The 26,010-nt window shown below is 36.7% G+C and overlaps 1 protein-coding gene across 7 annotated transcripts in view; it reads left to right on the top strand.

Annotated features, from left to right (window-relative positions):
• Positions 1 to 25,236, top strand: part of LOC131072078 (conserved oligomeric Golgi complex subunit 3) — a 194,962-nt gene extending 169,726 nt beyond the window's left edge. For all 7 annotated transcript variants that reach the window (XM_058008104.2, XM_058008105.2, XM_058008106.2 and 4 more), the window contains 3 exons: positions 23,941 to 24,066; positions 24,275 to 24,375; positions 24,787 to 25,236. In XM_058008104.2, the coding sequence (XP_057864087.2) occupies positions 23,941 to 24,066; positions 24,275 to 24,375; positions 24,787 to 24,916 (357 nt within the window). In that variant the 3' untranslated portion in view covers positions 24,917 to 25,236. The remainder of the gene's footprint in view (positions 1 to 23,940; positions 24,067 to 24,274; positions 24,376 to 24,786) is intronic.
• Positions 25,237 to 26,010: the final 774 nt, after the last annotated feature.

Here is a 26,010-nt window from a genome sequence, read left to right as displayed (position 1 = left end):
ACACAATGGATCACTGAGAGGGGGGTGAATCAGTGATTTAAACACTTCTTTCTTCAATCAGGGATATATCGGTACAATATAAAACAAACAGAGTGTTGACCATTAAACCAAACAATGCAAACTAAGTGCGTGAAAGGTTTTGCTATAACATCAATATAACATATACACAAGGATGCATCACATAACACCAGATATATGAGGAAAACCCAATGTGGGAAAAACCTTGGTGAGAATAGCTGTTGGAGATCTTCTGATCCAATCTAGCCTCACAATGAAAATGATTTGATTACAATTTTAGGGCAGCAACCCAAGGAGCACCAACCGCTAATTTATGAGCACCAACTCAAAGGAGCACCAACCCCTTAACAATTTATAGGCTACAACCTAAAGGAGCTACAACCCTTGCACTAAGCACCTACTTAGTGAAGACAATATGAAGATTCAAATACACAAATAAATTCCCTGTTGCAAATGAAGTTTTGCAACCTTTCAATACTCTGCACTACCGGTTTCAATCTTACCGGTCTCTGAAAAACTCCACACACCCTGCAACAATGCCTTTCTGCATATTCTTACTCTGCTAAAACTTCTCTCCCTCTGACTGCTGGATTCAATTCACACTTGACCACACTTTGCTAGATTCTGCCTTTGTCGGTTTTGACACCTCTGTGTACTTCACTTACTCTGTCAGTTTGACCTTTACACTAGTTTTCTTGTTCCTTCTCACCGGTACACAAACACTTCAGATTTTTCCTATCTTTCACTCAACATTTTTTCACACACTTTCACTCTCCAGCATAAATCCCATATCAATCTCAGGTCGACACCTTTAAACTTTTTGGCTTTCTGCCAAAAACTAATTCAAACATAGGATAGTTAGGGTTTCCCTTTTCCAATCAAATCAATATCCAATCTGATTCGATCTGCCTTGGATTGCTCACCTGCTTAGAGGAGATAAATCATCACGTGTTTTTCATTTGTCCAAAGCATATTTGCCAACAATAGCAAACCTAACCCTGTTTTCCGGCCTTGAAATCTGTCGACACATTTATGATCCAGCAGTTTCTTTCTCAAGGTCAATCTACAATCGTATTTCATGCTTGGATCACAATCCCTCAACTGTCTGATCATTCTCTGTTGTCCAATCTTCCTCGAGCCGCATCAGTCTGTTATCAACCCGTGATCTGCGGTTTTATCATTTAATGACCACCTACTACACAGACAACCATGTCGATGAACATTTCACCGAACTCTGCATGTTTTCCACCTCAGCTCCACGGGGCACACATCAACATACATTCAACTCACCGACAAAGAGTCGGTTCAAACTAGAACATCTCTACCAGTACAAACCCTTACCGGTATGTCCAACACACTGAACAATCACTCTTACCGGCAACACATCATCCTGACAATTCATCTTGCCTTCCGGTATGTCTTCATGCCATTCTTTCTGTTCTGCTCACTGGGTGTTGTTGTGATTCATCTAATATTCCACCTCTTCATCACAAATAAACAGCCAGCCTTCATACCGGTTTATGCCTTACCGGTTATTACTCAAGCGTGCGAACACACTCCTGCATCTCACCTCATACCGGTGATATCATCTGTCAACTCAGAACATACTTCTCTTCTTTATGCCGGTTCAATCTTCTTCATACCGGTTGACACACTCTACCGGTAACTTGCAATACCGATTGACATCAATGACAACTCAATGCCAACAATCTCCCCCTTTGGCATTGATGTCAACACTTTCTGTACCGGTTTCTCTCCCCCTTTGACATCAATGGCAAAGGGAACCTTAGTCTAACACCAATCATACTATAGAGTCCAACCTTTCTGTACCGGTTTTGTCATGTCCCCTCCTTGATCGTTATATATATCCTAAATAAAGCAATTATTATTATCAATATAATAATTAACATTGAAATTTATTTATTTATTTATTAAATATTATTATTTAATTAATATATATTATTAATAATATTCTTGAGATATTCAAAGAAAAATAAAATAATATTATATTATAAACATAATTTATATATTATAAATTATAAACATAATTTACATATTCTTAATTGTAAATACAAATTATATACTTAAATAATTAATAAAATAATAAATTAATTCCAAGAATATAAATTCTTTATTAACAGTAATAATTTAATTAATAATTTTAGGTAAGAATAATTATTATCAATTATTAATATATTTATGATATATTATCTAATCACTAATATATTATACACACATAGATTGAAATAAACCAATTTATTAAGAAGTCGGCAAAATGCAAATAAAACCCGATTCATTAAAGAGATTTTACAAACCAATAAATGGTTAATGGAAATAAGAAGATGTGGGATTCACTTGTTAATAAACACACAACAACGATTCAATAATGGAGTATGACTATTGTATGAAGCGCTAGGATTTAAAAGAAAGAACTTTAATAAATGATAAAAACAGTGCTAAGGCAACGATTAGGAAAAAAGGCAAAGGGTGTGATCAAAGTAATTTGACTAATGTAAAAGAATTAATAAATACAAGGACATGTCTCTTCATTTTAAGAAGCATGATCTTTAGAAATCGAGGATATATATAAGGGATCAATTTTGGAGATTGAAGGGGAATATAATATATCTGGTTTCTTTACTCCAGTTTGGAAGAGTTTGAAGGGAACCGATCAGCTAAGATCAGAATTGTTATTGAGTTACAGGCAGTGACATTGGTTTCGGGGGTGGTATGCATAGGGATGTGCTTAATATGTGTGCTTGATATTTGAATCCCGATAACATTCCTATGCAGAATTTAATAGTAATATAAATTTAGATAATAATAATAATATAATTATAATTATTATAATGTTTTATAAGAACTGCATCTGCAGTAATATAATGATATCAGATAGAATGAATAATGTATATAAATATAAATAAAGCTATATGTATATAAATATATAATAAAGCTATATGTATTTATAATAAATAATGTATATAAATATAAATAAAGCTATATGTATTCATAATAAATATTAGTATATAAATCAGATAGAATGTTTAAGATTATATCAGGAAGAAGCCTATGTTCTTCGTTATCACTGATTGGATTCATGTTAAAGATAGTTGTCTCCTAATCAGTTTAGTTTAAGCCAAAGTATGTCGAGATGGATTAATTATGGTTAAAACAAGCCTAAACTTAGTAGGGGACATTACAGGTTTCTCTCCAACCTTATTACAACTCATGCGTTCAACCGGTAGGACACATTCTCCCGCTGTGTCCATGCTTGATGATTCAAGAATCATAAGATAATAACAATTGTTGACTCCCCCTGAACCATACATCTCCCTACACATTTAAGTGCTGCCTAATGGTGGGATAACTCCCATCTTTTGTCTCAAGTACTCAAATGTACCCAAAGGAAGCGGCTTGGTAAATATGTCAACAATCTGCTCACCAGTTGGAACATACTCTACTATGACCTCCTTGTCTGCTACCTTCTCCCTCAAGAAGTGATACTTGATTGCAATGTATTTTGTTCTTGAGTGCATTGCTGGATTCTTGGAGATGTTGAATGCACTCGAGTTATCACACCGGATTGGAATAGGTTGTGGTATCACACTTGAGTTATCACACCGGATTGGCCTCAACAGTAGATAATGACACTGAATCTTGCTTCTTGCTATGCCATGATACTAACCGGTCTCCTAAGTAGAAAGCACCTCCACTTTTACTCTTCCAGTCATCAATACATCTTGCCCAATCTGCATCAGTATAAGCCTGCAAATTGAAGTCTCCTTTCTTTGGATACCACAGGCCATAATTGATTGTTCCTCGCAAGTACCTTAAGATTCTCCTGACTGCATTTAAGTGAGGTTGTTTAGGAGCAACTTGGAATCTTGCAATCATGCAAACTGCTTGTACAATATCTGGTCTAGATGTTGTTAGATATAACAGACTACCAATCATAGACCTATACAGTGTCTGCTCTACTTCCGGTGACTCATCTAGTTTGCTCAATTTACAACCGGTAACCATGGGAGTACTTACCGGTTTGCTGTCCTCCATTTGAAACTTTTTCAACATGTCTTTAGCATACCTGGTTTGTGAGATAAAAATTCCTTTCTCCTGCTATGAGATCTGCAAACCAAGAAAATAGGACAACTCACCCAGCATGGACATCTCAAATTTTGTCTTCATCTGTGGTAACACCTTTCTTCACCACTGAGCCAGTTCTGCTATTAACATGTTTGTCAAAGTGACAAACATATCCTTCCTCCTCTGTACCAGCAACTCATCATGTCTTCCAGGTTGATCCGGTGCACATCCCTGATCTCATGCACCTAAGGCAACTTAGTGTTTCACCAGTTCATCCGGTGTGAGCCTTCAATTACTTGCCTTTAACTCTGTTGTCTTATCTCCAAGAACTATGATGCATTTTATGCATAATAGGAGATAAGCTCCACTTATCGGTGGGAGTGGATCCTTGTCATCTGCATCCTGCAATGCACCAATGTAGCTTCCCTATTTGCAGATTCTGTCACCACCAGTATACACCTCTCACAGACTCATTGGCGGACTACTGGTTGCCTCACTCTTAGCGGTTGAACTTTTCAACCCAATTCTCTCTCTCACACAGTCTCTCCTCTAATACACGTTGAGCACTGACTGATTTCTTCTTTCATGTAGCAACAACACTCTGTCATTTAGCAGCAACACTGTCCATCGATTTTGACTTGCATATTTATAAACAAGTCTTCCCGCCAAAAACCAATTCAAACTTCAGGTGGTTAGGGTTTCTTCACCGACCTCGAGGCAAATAAATCTAATCAGATCTCATTAGATCTGATCGCCTTGATTGATGATCTGCAACACATCAATCAACAACGCCATTGTCGTGCCTTCCAGAACACGCCTTCCATATTTAGCAATCTGTTTTTAATTTGTTGACGGATCTCTTGGTCGATCACCAAGAATGGTTTTGCGGTTTCCTTCACCTACTTCGATCTGCTCAATTAGTCTGTCCTAGATCTCTGTTGTCAGTTTGACCTCGAGCCGCAACCCTCTGCTACACATCCCATGAATCACGCAGTCAACATAAATGTCGACCTGCCACCATCTACCTCGTCGACAGACACTTCACCAACACACCACGCCGACCTATGCATGCATGCTTGCCACCTAACTCCACGTGGCATCTTTGTCGGCATCCACCTTTGCTAGGTTGGTTGTGTCGATATTGGATGGGATCACTGACCAACCACACAACCGGGTTCATCTACCGGTTCACAGACCCTGTCGGTTATACCCTAACCGGTCTGTCATCAACCTTGCACCTTTCTTCTCTTCCGGTGGAACACCTTCACTAGTTATCACTCTTGCCAAAACACTTCATGCACCTTGTTAGCTTTACCGGTGGACATACTTACCGAAAAACACCTTGATGACACCATGTCATCAACCTTCAACTACCTCCTTCTGTCTCCTTTTTCCTTCTGCGACAACCTGATCGATACTCTGCTTGCTTATTTGACAACCGATAGAGTCAAATGTGAACTTGTACCCTTTGTCACACATCTAAATTACACTCAGCAGATTATGCTTTAGTCCTTCCACATAGTACACATCATGAGCTTTGAACTTTCCATCAATATTCAATGTACCACAACCCTTAATCTTGATAGAGGAGTTGTCACCAAACCGAATAGAACCACCATTCCAATCATCAAGCTTGATAAACTTTTTCTTGTCTCCGGTCATGTGTAATATCCCTTGCCCAAACTGACTGATTTTGGCTCAAGGAATATTGTCAAACACTTTGTATGCTGTCTTTCTCTATTCTGATTTTTGTATTTCAGATTGTTTGATACACATTGAAAGTTGCCAAGAAATTTAGGAAGTTCACCAATGATGTTGACAATACCTCTTACAATGAACTAGTATGCGTGTGCAGTTCTTTTTGGTAATTTTAATGCATATACATGAAAACTAGATATGGAATGCATACCTACAGCCAACTGACATTTCGACAAACAACTGGCATGCAACTATTATGCTGATCATATATGCTATTAAAAGGACATTTCGTCAAACAAATGGTATGCAACATATATCTTCTTTATTGAATTCATTCCTAAGTACAATGCTGCTATGGATTTGCCAAGACTAATTGGCTTGCAAAAAGACTACATCAATGCCAAATCTGATTCTAAGTTATCACTTACAACAGCAAAATTATATGCCTAATATTTCAATACTAGCTACTAATAGTTGCAAGAGGAACCTGATAATAGTGATGCTTAATGATGGAGATGACAGTTGCAATCGGAATCAAGCAAAATATTGTAGCGCGGCACTGTTCACGCGCACTGTTCACGCGCACTGTAGCAGCAAGAACAAACTTGCAATCTGCTCTTAAAACCCTGAATAATTTGTTGATAATCTCTCCCAACAAGAATGATATAACTCCATGTGCCAAAGAAGGACGATTCACAACCAATTATAAATGTTATCCAACAATAAACTTCAAACCCTTGTAGAAAAATTCACCAATTTGCACAAATGAAAGAACTGAAGTATTCTTTCCCACAACTGCAATAATTCAGGTGTTATTTCACACCTTCAAAATTACTATCAATAGGAAGTTTTTCGTTTCCTATGATCAAAGAAGAAAATTGCGAAAGCCCTAGGCTCCACAATAAAAATCAATCAAAATACTATTCATCAACTGGATGCTGAGAATGAACTCTTGTCTTTCCTTTTATTCTTTCCTTAAGAGAGCTCAAACACCTTCCTGGCCAATGTGGGATAAAAGATTTATTCCCACATTAAATTATTCACTTAACGCACTTTATTATATTAAAGTGACTTTATTATTATAAAGTTACTTTAGAACTTTATAATAATATTAAAATATTAAATAAATCACTTAAGTCACTTAAACTTTAATATCTCTTGATGTACTTGTCTGATTGCTAAACCGTCTGAGCCAGGAGTCGACTCTCCCTGTTCTCCATGTGATTGGATGCCTGTCTAAAAATAGAAACCCTGAATAGTGACTTACTATAAATAGTAAGTATGTGGAACTGAGTCTAGAAATAGCTGCAAAGGCCCAATCAAGGTTGACACTGCCAATAAGCTCTGCTCAGGTGTCTTTCTATTAATAGGAACCTTGACTCTCCCAAAATAGTAACTTACTATAAATAGTAAGTATGCCAATCTGAGTCAAAAAACCTGTGCAAAGGCCAAAACCTGAATCCAGCTGAAGAGTAATGTCTCTAATCACCAAGTAACTGCCACACGAGGCCCTCTATCAATAATTATTAGCCTACGAGGGTCAAATGATAGGCTAATTCTTACAAACTTTGATGCTCGCAAAATGGGGACATTACATCATGTGATTTGAACAACCACTATCTACTACCCATAGATTCCTCCTTTCAACATGTAGAGCAGTCTGCACAATCAAGCTTGACTCTATCTTGTTCTTCTCCTTCTCTATCCAAACCCGTTTCTCTTCTTTCTTCTCCTCTTCTGTCATATTGTGTTCCGGTTTTGTCTCTATCTTCTGATCCGGTACTGTTTTCTTTTGCTCGTTAGTTCTTAGCTTACAAAGCCATGCTATGTGACCAAAATTTTGACACTTATAATATTTCACACTAGCATTGAAGGATGTATTCAAAGCATTCTTGTAGGACATCTGCACATTTCTCCTACACTCATAACTCTTGTGTCCAAACTCATTGCAATTATAACATGTGATATTTGTACTTTGTAATGCAACAAATGAGTTTCTACTCTCAAAACTGGGGTTTACATTCATCTTCCTACAATCTATCTTACTGGTTGATCCCTTGTAGCAGCAGCATATGACTTCTTTTTCTCAGATTTACCAACGGTGAATACCTGCTTGACCTTACTCTCACTGGATGACATGAACTGTATCTCCTTTTCGGTTTAGTCCTTGCTTCTGAAACTCTGCCCCTTTTTAAATCCAAGTCCACCTGCATCTTTTGAAGACTTTTGCTTGCTCAACATTTTATCTAGGGCCTCTGTGCTGCTTTCATACTTGCTTCTCATCACCAGTTCATTCTTGCTCTTCTCTAATTCCTTCCGGAGCTTAACAATTTCTTCTTTCAGGTTCTGATGCTTCTTCTCCTTTTCACTCAAGCCGGTACTAGTAACTTCATAGATCCTTTTGGCCTCTTCCAATTGAAGTTTTAGATCTGCAATTGTTTTCTTGGATTCTTCAAGAGATTGCTCCAACATCTCTTGTTCTTCAGCTGCAACCTTTTTCACCTTCTTTAGATCTGTTCTTGTTTTCTTCAGCTCTTCCAAGGCACTGATGAGCTCTGCTTCAAGATCTATTTCTCCTTCTTGCTCTTCTTCTTCTCCTTCTTCTGCTACCGGAACCTCTTGGGCCATTAATTTGCTCTGACTTCATCTTCACTGCAACAGTCATATGAGGCACTCTCCTCATTTGTGGTTTCATTTTCATGTGTGTAAAGGCTGCTCTGCTTCCAGTTGCCTCTTCTACCATGCCGGTAGACATTCTTCTTCTTGTCCTTACCGTTTGATCTGCTACCACTTGATTGATCATCTTCATTCTTATCACCATAGGGACATTTGGCAGCAAAATATTTAATCTTTCCACAATTGAAACATTTCAAGGGCAGCTTGCCTTTGTATTTGCCAGAACCTGTCTTGAGTCTTTTGACAAAGTTTGCCATGATATCATCAGAATCTTCACCGGTTCCATCTTGAGTAGAATCTTCTTTTCCTTTCCTTGATGTTTTGAATGCAACTTCTTTCTTCACAACCTCTGTATAGACAATCCTCATCTCATAAGTAGTTAGGGAGCCAAATAGCTCATCCATTGTAAAGGTTTTCAGATCTTTTGCTTCTTCTATTGCTGAACCCTTTGTATCACTTAGATGTGAGAGATCTGAGTACTTTTTCACTACCACATCATCTTTTATCTCTTCTCCAAGCCCTCTAATGGTGTTTGTTGTTTCATCAATCCTTTGGAGATAGTTAGCAATCTTCTCTTCATCTCTCATCTTCAAACCCTCAAACTGTGCTCTCAAAGTCTATAACTTGTCTTCCTTGACTTTAGCATCACCTTCAAATATTTTCTGCAACTTATCCCAAGTTTCTTTGCCAGATGAGTAGTGCATAACCTTAACGAACTCATTATCAGATAACCCACTAAGAATGACATTTTTAGCTTTAGCATTGTTCTCATATTCTTTCTTAGCATCTGGATTAGTAGGGGGATTATTTGGGACTGTATACCCATTCTTAACCGACATCCACACATCAAAACCTAGAGAGGATAAACAGGTTTCCATTCTTCTACTCCAAAAGGCATAGTTGACACCATCAAACATAGGAGCTTTTGAAGAGGCAGATTCATTTCTTGCCATTCTGCACACTTGACAGGATCTACCCAAGCTAGAGAACGCTTTTGACAAGACAAGGCACCTATGCTCTAATGCCAATTTCAAACAGTTGATGGATTTTGATCCAAGCATGAAATATGATTGCAGATTGACCTCGAGAAAGAAACTGCTGGATCATAAATGTGTCGCCAGATTTCAAGGCCGAAAAACAGGGTTAGGTTTGCAATTTTTGGCAAACATGCTTTGGACAGATGAAAAATGCGTGATGATTTATCTCCTCTAAGCAGGTGAGCAATCCAAGGCAAATCGAATCAGATTGGATACTGATTTGATTGGAGAAGGGAAACCCTAATTGTCCTAAGTTTGAATTAGTTTTTAGCGGGAAGCCAAAAAGTTTAAAGATGCCGACCTAAGACTGATATGGGATTTATGCTGGAGAGTGAAAGGGTGTGAAAAAATGTTGTTTGAGTGAAAGATAGGAAAAATCTGAAGTGTCCGTGTATCGGTGAGAAGGAACAAGAAAACCAGTGTAAAGGTCAAACCGACAGAGTAAGTGAAGTACACAGAGGTGTCAAAACCGGTAGAGGCAGAATCTAGCAAAGTGTGGTCAAGTGTGAATTGAATCTAGCAGTCAGAGGAAGAGAAGTTTTAGCAGAGTAAGAATCTGCAGAAAGGCATTGTTGCAGGGTGTGTGGAGTTTTTCAGAGACCGGTAAGATTGAAACCGGTAGTGCAGAGTATTAAAAGGTTGCAAAACTTCATTTGCAATAGGGAATTTATTTGTGTATTTGAATCTTCATATTGTCTTCACTAAGTAGGTGCTTAGTGTAGGGGTTGTAGCCTATAAATTGTTCAGGGGTTGGTGCTCCTTTGAGTTGGTGCTCATAAATTAGGGGTTCGTGCTCCTTGGGTTGCTGCCCTAAAATTGTAATTAGATCATTTTTTGTCGTCCAATCTTCCTTGAGCCGCATCAGTCTGTTATCAACTTGTGATTTGCGGTTTTATCATTTAATGACCACCTACTACACAGACAACCATGTCGATGAACATTTCACCGACCTCTGCATGTTTTCCACCTTAGCTCCACGGGGCACACATTAGCATAGATTCAACTCATCGACAAAGAGTTGGTTAAACTAGAACATCTCTACCACTACAAACCCTTACCGGTATGTCCAACACACTGAACAATTACACTTACTGGCAACACATCATCCTAACAATTAATCTTGCCCTCCAGTATGTCTTCATGCCATTCTTTTTATTCTGTTTATCGGGTGTTGTTGTGGTTCATCTAACATTGCGCCTCTTCATCACAAACAAACAACCCGCTTTCATACTGATTTATGCCTTTCCGGTTATTACTCAAGCGTGCCAACACACTCCTGCATCTCACCTCATACCGGTGATATCATCTGTCAACTCAGAACATTCTTCTCTTGTTTATGTCGGTTCAATCTTCTTCATACCAGTTGACACACTCTATCGGTAACTTGCAATACCGATTGACATCAATGACAACTCAATGCCAACACAAGATTGAAAGATAGAAACCCTATTTAGGGTTTGTTACATCCATAACATAACATTTAATGCTTGACCAATGTTAAAATTACATTTTATGGGACACATGTCCTTCCTTGAATGTTCGACCAATGAATGATGAGGTTAGGTAAGCTAATCAATATTTGATGAAGTGACTTGTGTCACTTGCTCCACCTTTAAATGAGTTAGGCTTGTTGAACTTTGTGCCATCATATGTGGTAGTTATCCTCCTCATTGGATGAGTCAAGTGCATTGAATCTGGACGCCTTGAGTTGGAATGATGTGATTAGGTTGAGGATGACTAGGCGCCACCTTAGCTTACTTCTGTAGTAGATCATCACAAGTGTTTGTGTTTGAGGCATATCTCTTGATACTCAACATTTCCAAGCGCCTGATGTGATGATGGAGGGAATGAGATGATGGTGGGAGATATTCCCAAATTGCATCATCTTGCTTGACTTGATAATCTTCACCTATTTCTCCTTCACTGAGTCTCACCCTTCAACAGTGGATCCTTCAACTTGATTGCCCTTGATCTTGAAGCTTTAGTCTTGGATTACTGACTGGTTATATTGGCAACAATTCTTGGATTTCTTAAGGAAATTCAAGATAGGTAAAAAAAATCCTTCCTCTTGTTGATCCTTACACTTGTGATGATGGGTCCTGTTGTGACCTTTTTCACACATCACCCCATTGAGAATGGGGACCCTCTCCTTTCCTACTTTCTAGGGTTTTTGTTAGTGTCTCGTGGCCTTCCGCTTCAGTTTTGCTCAGTTCTGTCAAGTTTTGAACGGTTTGAGTCTTAAGGATTGAAAGATAGTGTTTGCAAGACAAGTGATAACAAAGTCTACACACCATCAAAGTGCCTAGAAAGGGCAAAGGACGAACGCAATTGATTTGAACGAATTCAGACAACTTTCTATTTTTGGAAAGTTTTCTTTTTTGCCTTTTCCTATTTTTTAGGAAGTTTCGTTTTTGGCATTTTTAGCTCGATCCCCGGGATGGCTATTTTTAGAAAGTTTTCCCTATTTTTTAGGGATCTCTTCTTTTTTGCTTTTTTGGAGTGGGGACCTAGGGTTTGCACCGGTACCACTAACCTGCATCGATCGCAATCGAATATTTTCAAGTTTTGACCCAATAAGCTAAAGTTCTTACATTTTAGGGGTCATGGCGCTTCAGATGGGTTACTTGAGTATGGATTTCAAATATCATGTTAATTTGGCTAAAGTTGAATAAGTTATCAAATTTTGAAGTTTTCCAAGTCTTTCTCTAAGTCTGGCTAATCGTGTTTGGTGTTGAATGTTATGTCAGGAACTCCAAAGTCCGCCCTTGAAAGTGCACATGTTTTGGGAAAGTTTGCCCAAGGTGCAAGTGCAATGTACCTCAAGCTTCACAAAGTCCGCCCTACTCTTGATAGTATTGGAGCATGAGTGATAAAGTTTGCCCTAGGGGTGTGTCCAAGGCAAAAGCATAATCATTTTCCTCTTGAAGTCCGCTCTAAGGTGAGATAAGAAGCAAGTAAATGTTGCATAAGTCTAACCAAGTCCGCCTTGAGGGAGATTTGAAGGCCAAGTGCATAAGGTAAGGAAAGTCTGCCTAGGACTAGTTTGCATTGGGAAGAGAACAAGTAAAGTCCACCCTACAACTTATGGAAGTAACACTCAAGGAAAGTTCGCCTAGAGGTGTGTGAGCATGGTCAAGGTAACAAGAAAGTCCGCCTTCATGGTGTAACACACAAGGAAAGTTCGCCTAGAGGTGTGTGAGCATGGTCAAGGTAACAAGAAAGTCCGCCCTCATGGTGTGTGCCAAGGGTATCAAGTATTTCCCTCACCTTGGTGCACAACCTAAGTGAAGTCCGCTCAAATGAAGAAGAATGGAAAGAACCAAGGAAATCCACTTTGAGGAGAGATAAATTTGATTAAGTTAAAATGCAAAGTGCACATGTTTGATAAAGTCCGCCTTATGCTGCAAAGACAAAGTTCCTAAGTGCTATAAAGTCCTCCCAAGCAATGTGGCATGAAGCTGATGAAATCCGCTCTCCAAGGTTTCTAAACCTTCTCAAAGTCCGCCTTGAGGGAGATTTGGTTAAGTTAAAATGCAAAGTGCACATGTTTGATAAAGTCCACCTAACCTGTAGGTCTGTGGTGCCTAACTTCAGCAAAGTCCACCCTCCAAGGTTCCCAAGTTAAACAAAGTCTGCCCAACTTTGCAGCCAGCAGTTCCTAAATCTGATGAAGTCCGCCCCATGGTGGAGAAACTCATAAAGTCCGCCATGTGAAAGGAGAAGAAGGGGAGAAGCAATTCAAGTCTGCCCAAGGGTATGAAGATGGTGCCTAAGTCAAGTGCAGTCCGCCCTTGATCAACATGAATGGTGCCCAAGTCAGACAATGTCCGCCCTGCTGCAAGTAAAGCTCATAATGATCAATGAAGTCCGCCTTCCTCTACTTGGGAAGAGAATCAACAAAGTCCGCCCTATCTATGATGGAGGATGAAGCAAGTCAAAGAAAGTCTGCCCTGTCTTTGATAAAGGTTGAAGCAAATCTAACCAAGTCCGCCCTTATATGGAAAATATTGACAAAATCCACCTTGCTGTCAAGAAAATCTGCTAAAGGAAAGAAGAAAGTTTTTAGAAAGTTTTGAATTTGGAAGGAGAAAGAAAGATAGAGTTCGATTCATGAACTCAAACTGAAAGTAGAAACTTTCTCAAGGAACTAAACTCAGACTCGATTCAAAACCAGAACTTTCCCATGTGACTGAGTTCAACTGAGAATGAAATTAGAAACCTTCTTAAGAGACTGAACTCAACAAAGAAACAAGACATGTCCAAGTTCGATGAATGAAGAGTGAATTAGAAACAAATCCTTGTGTTTCTAATTATGAAATTTGAACTTCATACAAATGCTTGTCATTCTCTCATTTCAAGAACAAGTTGAGAGGCATTTTGAGCGAAGTTTTGTGCAGGTTGAGAGTATTTTGAAGAATTTTCCGCAGATTGAAGTAATTTCGAAGGAGATTTTAAGTTTAAGTCTGAGATCTCCAACATTTTTCACAAGTTCACACGCAGATTGAAGGAGATTCTTGATTGTTTTGGAGAGAAAATCCACATATTTTCTAAAAATTTGAAGGTGATAGAAGTAATCAAAGACAAATTTCACTCCCGAACCTTCAAATCGGATTTTGTTTTCAAGGGTTTCTAAAATTTCTAAGTGTTCGCAGCTTGTTAAAGGCTAAAAGTGTTGGTAAATTGGAGTAAAAGGGACCAAAATCAGAGCACTCTGCCATCAAACCTTCAAAATTTACACTCAAAGATAGAATTTTAAATTTATTTTCTTTTGGTTTTGCAGGTTTTGGGTGATGGCTGAACGCAATGAATGTCTGAAAAGCTGAACCAAAATAAATTGGCAGCTGAAGGCGGGATCATTGCAGAAAACACGAATGGAGTTTCGAGCCAAATTCAGAGTTGAAGACAAGCGAGGTTCGTCTGAGCATAAAGATGGCCAATTTGGCTAAGTATGGGAAGAGCTATTATGACGAAGGCCTAGAGGAATTCTTCTCCTAATTCAAGGCACTTGAAAGAATCTCAAGGTATCAAGAAAGAAAAGTTCTCAGACTTGGTGAAGATATGGAAAAGTTAAATAAATTTCCAACTTGAAGGATTTCATCTCCTGAAGAAATTTAATAAACAAGTTCCCAATCAAAATCAAATGGTGACAAGAAGAAATCAAATTTTCATACTTAGACAATTTCTTCACACAAATTGGAGAATTCAGAAAAGACATCCAACACGCTGAGGTGGCGCCTCGTTATCTTCCAACCAATCAGATTGTTCCAAGTCAGCATGTCCAGGTTCAATGAACCTGACTTATCCAGAAGCTTCTAGAAGGGCACACTTCACAATGCAACAACCTTCTATTTTCATTGTTGGTTCATATTTAGCAAGAAGGACAAGTGTCCCCAAATGTAATTTTCTCATTGGTCGAGGGGTAGTTAGTTTTGGTAAACCCTAATTAGGGTTTATATCTTTCAATTTGTGCCCTTGATCGCTATTCGATCTCGGTCGTTCAAAACTTTTGTATGCCTATATAAGGCTACCTCCTCTCATTTCGAGAGTGAGGTTTTTGATATATTGTTGCGTGAAGGTCATTTTTCAAATAATACATTGCATGTGCGCTTTCTCTTAAGGCTTTGTAATCTCTGTTATTTGAGTGATTAGCATGGTTTCAATTTCCTCAACACATTAGTTAGAAGTTAATTTAGATTTGCTTTCAAAGTTGTTAGAGTTGAATGAAGGATTTGATAAGTATTAATTAACGATGTATCTCCGCTCATACTTTTGGTGAATGGATGATTTCCATTTCACTGTGCAAAGTTAGTCTGAGCGTATCCCCTGTGTATGCCAAAACTTCGATCATAAGCACAACCCATTGAAGATTGCACCTGCTTTGTGTAGTTGTCCTTAGTGTGGCGAAGCAAAGTGTGGTTTCCTGAGAACACCTAGTTAATACCGTCTCCAGAATTCGTAGGTTTAGATCAGCTTTCTTAACCCTATCCCCTTTTCCTCTTTTTGAAAGCCTAAATCTCGGAAAATCCAAAAAAAAAAGAGAGTTTGAAATTGACAAATTTATCTAAGTCCAGAAAAGCTTGAAAGACATTTGTAAACGTAAGTCCCCTTGAGATTTTCAGCATACACTACCCAAGTAGCTATCCCACTAAAGTCGCTTGTTTGCACATATAGACCTTGGAATCGCCATATGATAAGCAATGATTTTTCAGGAGAGGATAGAATACCTTTGGGTATCTTATTCTAGTGTTCAGTATATGATAAAACGTACACCAACAAGTCCTTACCTTCCTTTGCAATTGCATTGCCATGCTTCCCTTATTCTTTCTTTGTAGTGTGTTACTTGTCTTGATGTTGTCCTTTTGTCATAACCCCTCTTTGGACATTGGATTAAATAAATACGATAATTAAAACATTTATTAATTAACATTTAATAATATTGGAAAATCGTCTCATTTATGAGACTTCACGATTTTCCTCTAATATATGATTATTAATGTTTATTATTTGTTATGATTATTATTTATTATTATTGTTTTATTTTAATGTAACGTTCATATTTCAATTATTAATATTATATTAACTATTAAAGAAGTTTTACCATAAAATACTATTAAAACATAAAATAGATATATTGAATATATTACACTTACCATATAACGTGCTATTTAATAAATATAAAATATAACATAAATTGTCAAAATACATTATAATTATTATTTGGAATAATATCGTATTAATACGATACCATAAATAGAACCAATATTAATATACAGTACAAATTTCTTATAATATATCAATACCTTATAAATCAACGCTAAACCTGGACTATATTACAAGGGGCATATTGCACCCGGCGATCGCATTGTATGGAATACAGTGCGTGTAGACTAAGGCGCCCGAAAGGAGATACAGGTGGACCAGGGAGCGGTGACTCCAACAGTCACCACCGCATGTGCCTTTGGGATGTCCCCATCCTTTTTCACATTGTGTCAACCAAGTATTTCAATTTTGTGAAGTCTCTAGGAGAGATAAAAAATTACAAATATGTATTGAAATATCATTATAGGAAGTAGGCAATGATGGTTTACAAGGAACAACTAAAAGAATAAGAAACAATGAGTAATGAATAACATATCCTATGAGCCTGAATTATGATAGACAATATAACAATCAATATATTGAGGTGAGAGACAGCAGCGATTGGAATGACCAAAGTATATATAATGAAAATGATATTAAGCGAACAACATCAATATATGATTAAGGAAGTATTTATCTGCAGATCTCAAAGTCGTTTATCTGTCGTCATCGACATCTTTAGCACCAACAATGATTATATTTGAGAGAGCGATATAATCAAACAAACTATTCCTTGTTCCATGGGCATCATGGAGTATTAATACAGGTGGCATAAATAATTTTTGTTTTGTCTAATTTCAGATTAAGGAGTTTTGCAGTGCACAGCCAATTGTGGTCCTTGAGGAGGCCGATCCTTGTCAAAGGAATATCAACACTTGAAGAAAGTGTTATAAATTAAACATCGATATCAAAATACAAAGGCATGCCACTATCCATGTTTACGATCATTGCGACCAGAAGTCGCCATTCGGTGAATATAAAATAATGGAATGGATGCCTTAATAGAGGATTGTGATAAGAATGGCATCAACTTACTACCTCTTAGCTTGAGCAATTGATTAATAAGGAGCGATCAAAGAAAATTATACTAATCACTAAGATTGCGATTTATGAAATAACAAATAATCTTTAGTGTACAATCGATTAGTTTAATGAAGGGATGTATTTTCCTTATGAAGCGATACAAGACGGAAGGGACAGGTCTCTTAGTATTAGCCTACCCTATCAATTTGCAAGCTATAAGAAGACTATCGATCTCTCTCAATGGAACAGGATGGATTGTGTTTATATCTTATTTCTTATTCCAGTTTGGAAGAGCTCAAAGTGAGGAAGGCCAAAGGCCCATAATCAGGTGCATATACCAATCAGATTTATATCCAAGGCAACCCCATCGTCATTACAAGTATTCATTGCCAAGATCAGAAACAACATATCATATAATTTTTGCAAGTAATTATATCCACATCAGAAACAACAATTATATTGCTTTAAGCGATATTACTTGTTATATATTTGCATGTATGAAGAGTCATATTAGAGAACACAAAATACATATTGCTTTAGGCAATATCACATCTCATTGCATATCCATATTGCCATACTTGACATATTAGAGATCCTAAGAGATCATTGCACTTAATGCAAATCAAATCAATTCACTTTCAGCATATATATTATTGTATATATCACAAATAGTAGGTGATATTGTTCTTATTCTTCATTACATAGTTCAATTGCACAAAAATAGATAGTGGAAGTGTGAGGAATTGATGTAATTGTCCCGATATTCCACGATATCCTAAAAGGGGACATTACACTTTCCTTTATTCCTTGTGGAGTTCTCCCTTGAATGTTCATCCTCTGTCTTGAATGTTTTGATTATCATCCCCTACCTGGAGTTTTGATGTTTATCTTGTATGTCTAGTGGACTTGATACTGCTATGTTCTCCACCAAGCTTCCTTATACTTAAATATCTTGAATTTCCATATAAATCTTTTCACTGAATAAAGATATCCCTCATGCCTTGAAAGCTTTTCCACCGCTGAATCTTTCACCTCCTCTTGAGCTCCTTGTATCAAACCTTAAAGACTGGTTACAATATCTTGTATCAAACGTCAAGAGAAACACCTAAATAATCAAGTGCTTAATCTAGAAGTGGTATTAACATGAGGACTGATTTCTGATTTCAGGCTTGGTCTTAACTTTATAGGTCTGATTTTCATCTGTTTGCCCTTGGCCGTGGATCTTAACATGTCAAGACTGCTTGCTTAAGATGTGGCTGGACTTTTGGGCTCGTCAAGAAAAAATGAGGAGAATGGCCGAACTTTTGGCCTTGTACACCTTGAGGAAAATGGTTGGGCTTTTTGACTTGCGCGGCCATGAAGTGGATGGTGGTCGGGGATTTTAGGGGGTGCTGCTATGTGTGAATGAATGGTCGGGGATTTTGGAGGCTAAAGACATGAAGTGTGAGAACTGGTCGGGGATTTGGAGTGGTGAGGACAACTTGCTCAAGGTGGCCAGGCTTTTGGAAGGATGAAGACATTGTGGCCAGACCTTTCGATGCTTGCAGACAAAATATTATGTCACATTGTTCACCATCAGCACCAAGATTTCTTCACTTAACTTATCTTTAAAACGTTTCATCTTGATACATCAAGGCAATCTCAAAACTTCTCGAAGCACTTGATCTCCATAAAGTGTTGATTCTAGCAATTTGAAAAAAGCATCATCCACCTTCTTGGTCATGGATTTGAGGGCGTCAAGACAAGATGCTAAGGATGGCTGGACTTTTGAGGGTGTCAGGACATTTTGCTAGGAAGTCCATAGATCTTGAGGAGTGAGGAAGTGGAACTTCTTCCTTAGTAGAATTTCACCAACCTAAGTTGTTGATTACATCAACCACATTCATTCCCCACCATCAAGGCGACCTTAAAACTCCTTCAAAATTCATCAAGCACTTGATCTCTAATTGTTTTCTCATCACACTTGAGATTCATACTCTGGCTGGACTTGACGGTTGCACTATCAAGCATCATCCAATGGTCACCTTGACCTCTATCCATCACCTTTCACGCACCTATCACTTGAACATCTAGAGCTGAGAAGACCTCAAACCAACCTAGAGTAAGACTCGACTTGATCACTTCTGAACAACCAAAGGCACTACATCTCACAAGCAAAAGGTTAATAACACTAAATCCACTGCTAAGCTAGACAACTAGACTATGACAACTATGCTAGGAAGCGAAAAAGTGGAGGTCCCCATTTGCAATGGGGCAATGTGTGAAAACGTCGCAACAATTATATGGTCATAATTTAACCCAAATATGGCTGATTTGTATTAGCATACCTTATTATACTCATGATGGGCTTAGCGAAACTTAAAACACATTTCATATGAGCCCATGACTCATCATTAAGGAGTAATGCTTTGATCTCGTGGGCTCTCAATTAATTTGCTTGCTTCCATACCATTTGAAGACAATTGCGTGTATTGTAAATTGAGTCTTGAAAACCTAACATGTTTTAAAAAAAACAAATTAAAAAGTAAATGACATAAAAAGATTGTAAATATTGATAAAATTACCTTAAACACATTAAAGTTTGAAAAGGTCATGAAAATGGCTTGTGAAATATGATGATTTGCTACAACCATTTAATCTCCTCAGCTGAAGTGTAGATTTCTTTGATCCATTTGATATCTTTTCCAGTCTTTTGCATTATCAAGTTGAACAAGTGGATTGTACATGGTATTCTAAAAGTATGCCCATATCAATGTTGTCGAGAGACCAATAGTGGTATTGGTATGGATGATTGGTACTAGTATCGATACATCAATTTTTTGAAAAATAGGAGATGGGGGTACATGGAGATACCATTTTTTAATATAATTTAATTTATTAATTTGCTAACATTAAAACTTAAAATTTCATGACATTGCACTTCCAAAACAAGAGTGTTGGTAAAGGTTAAACATTAACTTCAAAGTTCAAACACACAAATGTCAGAGAGTACTACATGTTTGATATTACATATTGTAATTCAGAAATGTTGATAGTTTGATAGGCTGATACACATAGAAATGTTGAAACAATGGACATTCCTAATTTGGGCCATGTATCCTTGATTTCTCTCAATGATGCCTCTACAAAAGCTTTTTCTTTGGCCAATAAAGTGGTTCACACCTTTTCACACTAAGGACTAATGTAGTTGACAAGTGCATTAGCAATTGTCTTTACCATTTCATGCAAATATGGTGATTTGACAAGATTGAAAGGAAGCTTATTTCCATAAATGCAATAAGAAATGCTTTGTTCTACAACCTCCCTTGACTCATTCTAGAAGGCCTTATCCAGTGGCCTCTTTTATGTGAAATAATGTTTGTCTTCTTGGGAAGATGGTGGTGGCATAAAAGGATGTGAGCTATCCACTATTATGAAGCTACTAGGAGGTTTATGCAATCCTTTCTCGAATAGAGGATAGGATGTTTCCTTTGCTCCATTCAATCCTATCTTGATATCCTCTTGTTCTTTGATATTTGCCATTATTTGTTCCTTTGGCAACCCTTTTTTGTTTGGCCTTGAACAAACTCTTATATATAAGCTAGTCATAGCACAAAAGTGAGCTTTCAAATTTTCGATCAATTTTATGGGCTCTTATACTCATTTTGACATTAGATACAATGCCAGCGAAAACCCCCACCTTCAGGAAGTTGCTCAATCATGCATGTATGTTGCCAAAGAGGGGGGCATTCAGTCAATTTTGAACACCCTCTCAGCCATTGAGTCAAAAAAACTATCAGCCATTCGGAATGAATAACAAAACAAAAGCATTATAACTCTAAACTAGTTCAAATACAAAAAAAAGTGCATTGTAACACCTATATTAAGTATAAATGGTTCTAAACTATATTCAAAACATTTCTAAAAATGAGAAAAGAATGCAAGAGAAAAAAAGAAAATCTTGAATAAATTACAATTTCACTCACCTTTTATAGATGAATTTTCTTTTTGCAGCTCTTTCTCTCTTATAGCCTTCACCTCTGAGGTAAAATGCAACAATCTTTGATCTACTCATTTCTCTTTGTGAAATGAGGCAAGAGTGAATGGCTCTCAGTTTAGGGAAGCAGTTTTTGGTTTTAAAAATATGAAATTAAATATGTTTTTAACTAATTTACTGGTTCAGGTTTGGTTTTGGGTTTGACGGTTCACTTAATGGGTTTGTTCAAAATATTTTTGGGGGTTGGGTTCGTTTTGCATTTGTTGATACAAAAACATATAAAAATCAGAAGAATATACATATTTGCAGAAGGAATTAAGTTCAAAATGCACCACCATATTAATAATCAAATATTAGTCAAACATGAATGTCATGATATATATCAAACTTTAAAGCTGAAAAATAATAATGTCAATTGTCAACAATCAGCCATTGATCAAATATCATATGGGTCATCAACTATATCATCATCACCATCCATAGTAGATGACTATTTTCCTGTAGATCATTTGACTTGGGTTTACTTGACATGACAATCATTTGTGATTATGAGCTCTATAGACTGTAGTCTCAATAGACTATGAATGACATTTCATAGATGGCAACTTGATGACTATCATATCCATGGCTTGTCATAGAACACTGTGATATATAGGATACTCTTCATAGAACACTATGATCTTTCTTTTGATACCACTGTCATTTGAAGTTTACTATCACTCTCATGATGGCTTCCCTGTATACTATCTTTAATTGGTGCTGTATCACAAGGTCTTTATGCATATTAAGACTGCTTCTTTTTGAGTTTAGGACATTAAAGTGTGTCCAAGAATTTGGATAAGGCTTAAGGTATCCTTAAAGTAATGAACTGGCCCTAAGGTTTTAACATGGTTTAATTATTGCTTACTTTTATCTACAGATCATTGCCCCTACACACTTCATAGAGTACTGAAGGAAGCCATTTGATACTCTTGAAGACACAATCCACTATCCTTAACAATGATAAACATGATTCATGCATTGTTAGAAATTTGATACCATTAAAGATTGAGAATTGAATATGAAAGGGTTTATGCTTTATATTAGACCTTTCATTTTCTTTTTAGCATAGCAAGCCGGTGATTATTCCTCGATGCCATACCGTTGACAGTCTATTTACCACTGCTATAGATGGATACCTTACAATAAATCTCAAAAAAAGTGTAAAAGATAAATAAAAATACACTCAAATTCCACTCTTGAACTTGAGATACAGAGAAGGAGCTAGACTTGGCACTTGAATTAATATTCTCAGTCGGTTGCACTATACATGTTATCCTTCATAGAAATGTGATTTGTAATGTCCCCAATTTAGGAACTAAAAGATATACGATTTAATAAGTTTAAATTAAAGATTGAAACTCATTTATTGGCAAACATAAGGAAGGGAGGCTCCTAATGTCACTAATGCAAAGAATAAATATTCCAAGTATTCTGAAGGCTAATACACAACAGTCAAAGTATATATGCTAAACATCGATCAAGCATATCTAAAGCCTACGCAAGACCGAGGAATACCATTTAAGACCAAAAGTCAAACATATTACTTCATGCATCGACTATTAATGAGACAATTTGTAAATAAAGGAATAGTCAGAGATATCAAATATCATGGATTCAATAATTATACAAAGACCAAATTACAAATGATTGAACCAAGAAGCAGTGATTATAATTATCGAGGGAGATAGGTGTCGTAATTAATAAGGCATGTCTACAGGGGATGGCAGAAGAAAAGAATATAGGCCATGCAGGAGTCGGTGGATTTCTAAGACAATATCGGTTATGGCAAATGAATGATAAACATTTCTATTGCTACTTAAGTTACAGCAACTGACTAGTCAATCAGCAGAAGCGATAAGATGGTGCGATTATTGATGATTATAACATCTCTATCGTGTCATTAATGCTGATTATTGCAAGGATTTCTTCATTGTTGAACAAAATGTTTAAGAGCACTGTGCAATTCATCTTTTCTCATTTAATTTATAAAATATAGAAAGATTTTACAAAATACTATGTTTCTTGTCCATAAATTGGGCACCTATTAAGTGATTAGTATTTTTTAATTACATAGGAGTCATGTTTGAAAAATACAAAAAAAATAAAATTGCAGACTAGAGTCCACAAAAAAGAAAAGCTGACATGATTTTTTAAAAGGATATAGAAAATAAAACCCATAGAAATAAAAAGGATATGGAAAATAAAATCCATAGAAGCAAGATAACTTTTATTTGGAATTTGAATGATAGAACATCTGAATAAAAAGAGTTATCACAGGGAAATCACACAAAACAAAATCTATGCTTGAGAGGATATAAAAAATAAAAAGGTACACGTTTCTTAGGAGAAAGTCAAGCCAGATTTTAATTTAGCATATACAGTCTTCCTTCTGGAAGCCTTTAATGAGATTTATTTCAATTTACCTTATATATTGTTCAACTTGAAATAGTGTACCTTTGGGTTTTGTGTTCATGATTAAGCTCTGGAGACAATCAAATGTTACCGACCCAACAGTCTTGTTTCAGATTTCTGGCTTAATTCAATTCTCTAATGTTTGAAGGCTGTGGCCAGAAATTAACCCTGCCCATATTGATTATAAAAGAGAAATGTTATGTTCATATGTGCTGATGTCAAAACATGAAACTTGCCATGCCACATTACTATGCAAAATTGCAAATGTTTGTTGTGAATCCATTGAGTATGAGTACAACAACACACATAAAGATCTAACGAAAAATTGCTGCACAGGTCACTGCCTTGAAGCTTGCATTCTCATCTGCAGGCCGGGAACCGTCTTCAGAATCTGATAATTTTAAGCCCTTAAGAAATCAGGCATTTGCAACACCAGAGAAACTGGCAGAGTTAGTGGAAAAGGTCTGAAATTAATTTGGTGCTATTGTCTCCAGCTTTATTCTTCCATTTTGATTCAAATTCTTTTCAAACGTTAAGATATTTAACATATATCTTTTAGTTGAGTTTGAATTAGAACTAGTGGTCCTCTTGAAAGTTAGACGAATCCGTCCCTTCACTTGGATGATTTATACTTACTCTGTATATTGTAAATCGACAATTGGCACTGTAGGTTGACAGAGCAATTGCAGAGGATTTGCCAGGGGCAGTTTCGAAAATGAAACTTTACTTGCAAAATCCTTCTACTCGCTCTATTTTGTTCAAGCCAATCAAGTAAGTATCACACAAATTTAAGTTTCAACAATTCTCTTTAATATTTTGGTTAAAAATCCTCCTGTGTTGAAGCACTCCAAAATAAAGACTCTTCAATTTATGATTTTCCTTGAACATAAATTGGTCTCATATTCTTATTTTCTATTATCAATACAATATATTATTTTTATAAGAAAATAAGTCACTGCATTGCTGTTGATTGCTTTAAATTCTGTGGATAGGACATAATTGTTTGTTTTATAAGCATGCTTGAAACATTTGATATAGATTGCCTGTAATAGAGAAACTGATCAGATTAGGATCTTACTATGATAGTAAGTTGGGTTTTGTATAATATTTCATTAAGAATAGTCATCCTTTCCTTCATTTTATTGGTCCTTATCTCTAACAAGTGTGTACTTAAACTTGCAGGACAAATATTGTTGAGGCACATATACAGGTCTTGTCACTCATAAAATCTGAATATTCTGCAGAAGATATTGTTAAGACTGGCATGCGATCAATATCTGATCTACAGGCTTACCTTGATACGCTTGCATAACACAATTTTGAATAATGCCCTTGAAGATTCTTAAATTCGATTGAGCTCAATCTTGGTAGGAACTGATACAGAATTTAGTCAAGCAAGAAGTATCTTGGGATGGACTATTTAAGAGGGCTCCTAAATCATAAATTGAAAGATATTATCCATGTTGTGGAACTCAATGAGATATTTAGCTGTTTAATCAAATGATATTTCATTGCTTCACTAATAATGTTCTCTTAGCTCTAAGTGTAGATCAACCAATGATGGAATCTGATTGAACAGTATTTTTGCTGTTGTAATTGCTTCTTTGACTTGAAGTTTTGATTTTGTATTTATTTTTGTTGAAGTAAAAGAGGTATTTTATAAATTCTGCTAAATCTGTATTGAAGCTGGGAAATTAAGAGCATCCTTGATTAAATGCTATAAGATTTATCTACTGGGGCATGATGGATTAGTCAACTAATTTGCCCTGGCATGAATTGGAGAGAATATTACATGGGAATATGTCCCTGCGTTTTATCTTGGAAACATACTGCAAATGAGCAGTGGACCAGAGGTGGAGGGCATGGGAGACAGCCAAAGATATTTGGCTGTCCCTGAACACCCCCTATGAACAAACAACAAAACTAAGAAGTAAAGGAGTAGCAGGCCCAGAAGGCTCAGCAACCCTCCTTTTCAAAATCTTATACCTAAAGAAACCATTTATAAGCTAACGTAAGGCATCAATTTTTCCATTTTGTGAGATGAAGAGAACAGTGAGAAGAAGAGATGAGAAAGGAGAGGGAAAGAGAACAATAGCAAGAAGAGAGAAGAAAGGAGAAGGAAAGAGAACAATATCAAGAAGAGAGGGGCATCAACACTTAGCTAAGTGAGGTAAGTTTGGGATCCAATGTTTATCTTTTTGTATCTTTTCTTTCGTTCGAAGTTTTTTCCTTTTTTTTTGTTTTTTTCCCTCACAAAAACAAGATGAGCAGCAGTGTGGGTTATTCTAGTGAAGAGCTTGATATTGAACAAATAGATCAAATAAGTGTTGGAAGTTCTTATGGGTGTGGGAGTATTATAGGTGAAATGGGAAGTAACCATTTTAAATGCCCTTCTGTTTTTCTAAA

Source organism: Cryptomeria japonica, chromosome 3, assembly GCF_030272615.1.
Source record: "Cryptomeria japonica chromosome 3, Sugi_1.0, whole genome shotgun sequence".
Lineage (NCBI taxonomy): Eukaryota > Viridiplantae > Streptophyta > Pinopsida > Cupressales > Cupressaceae > Cryptomeria > Cryptomeria japonica.
Note: the sequence above shows the minus strand (reverse complement) of the source record. Positions and strands in the feature narration are given on the sequence as shown.